General features: G+C 43.2%; 1 protein-coding gene across 1 annotated transcript; it reads right to left on the bottom strand.

The window, feature by feature from the left end:
- Positions 1 to 317: 317 nt before the first annotated feature.
- LOC103521348 (craniofacial development protein 2-like) lies at positions 318 to 818 on the bottom strand (the record flags this gene model as incomplete). The annotated part of the gene is made up of 1 exon (XM_008486456.1): positions 318 to 818. A coding segment is annotated over exon 1 (501 nt), but the record flags the coding sequence as incomplete, so codon positions are not given.
- Positions 819 to 1,047: the final 229 nt, after the last annotated feature.

Genomic DNA, 1,047 nt, shown 5'->3' with positions numbered 1-1,047 from the left:
TTTGAAAGTTTGTTTTTGAACTCCAATGATTTGACAGGGTCTTTGAGTTTTCTAAAGTCAGAACGAGGTTGTTGATTTGATTTGCTCCTCTTCTCTACGGCTATTCTTTGACGAAGTGACACAAGTACAAGGTAGTGATCGGAACCACACTCCGCTCCTCTAATGGATCTAACATTAGTGATGTGTGTTCGGTGTCTGCTGTCAATCAACACATGGTCTATTTGGTTGTGAACTTCGCCTGATGGTGACACCCATGTCACTTTATGTATGTTTTTTCTTGGAAACATAGTGCTAACAACTTTTAGATTTCCTGCTACAGCCAGGGTTAGGAGTCTTGTGCCATTGTCGTTTGAATCATCATGAAGGCTGTTTTCTCCGGCTGTTGATTTCCATATTTGTTCCTTCCCAATCTTGGCGTTTGCGTCTCCTATTATCAACTTTACATCATAGGTGGGTATTTTTGATAGCACACACTCTAGCGTCTCATAGAAATAATCTTTCTGATCGTCATCAGATTCTTCAGTGGGTGCGTATATGCAAACTATGGTGATATTTTTGAATGCTCCTTTCAATCTCATGGTGCAGATTCTTTCGTTCACAGCTTCAAAAGCGGTAACAGCTGAATTGATTGAATTCTTCACTGCAATGGCTACTCCATGTTGATATACCCCTTCTGTATTTCCACTGTAATAAATCTGGTGATGATGGGTACTTTCTTTGCCTACATTAGGCCATCTTGTTTCTTGCAGTGCTACTAGATCGAGGTTGTAACGATTCAACTCTTCTGAAATGATGTCAACTTTTCCTGGTATCGCCATAGTTCGCACATTCCACGTTGCAAAGCGTAAAAGTTTGTTCCGTATCCGAAGGGTTTTACCATTAGGGGGGTTCCGAGGGCGGTTGTTGTTTTGAGACTGTCCGGGTTCCGAGGCTGGGTGTTGACGGTTCGCAACGGTAATTTTTTTACTGCAGTGGGGGGTTAGCCCGACGTGCAAACCCCCAATAACCTTGGAGGGCCGGTTTCCGGGTTGTCTAGCTCTAGCCTAC

The sequence above is a fragment of the Diaphorina citri genome, unplaced genomic scaffold, assembly GCF_000475195.1.
Source record: "Diaphorina citri unplaced genomic scaffold, Diaci psyllid genome assembly version 1.1 scaffold5047, whole genome shotgun sequence".
NCBI lineage: Eukaryota > Metazoa > Arthropoda > Insecta > Hemiptera > Psyllidae > Diaphorina > Diaphorina citri.
This window is presented reverse-complemented; position numbering and strand designations above follow the sequence as displayed.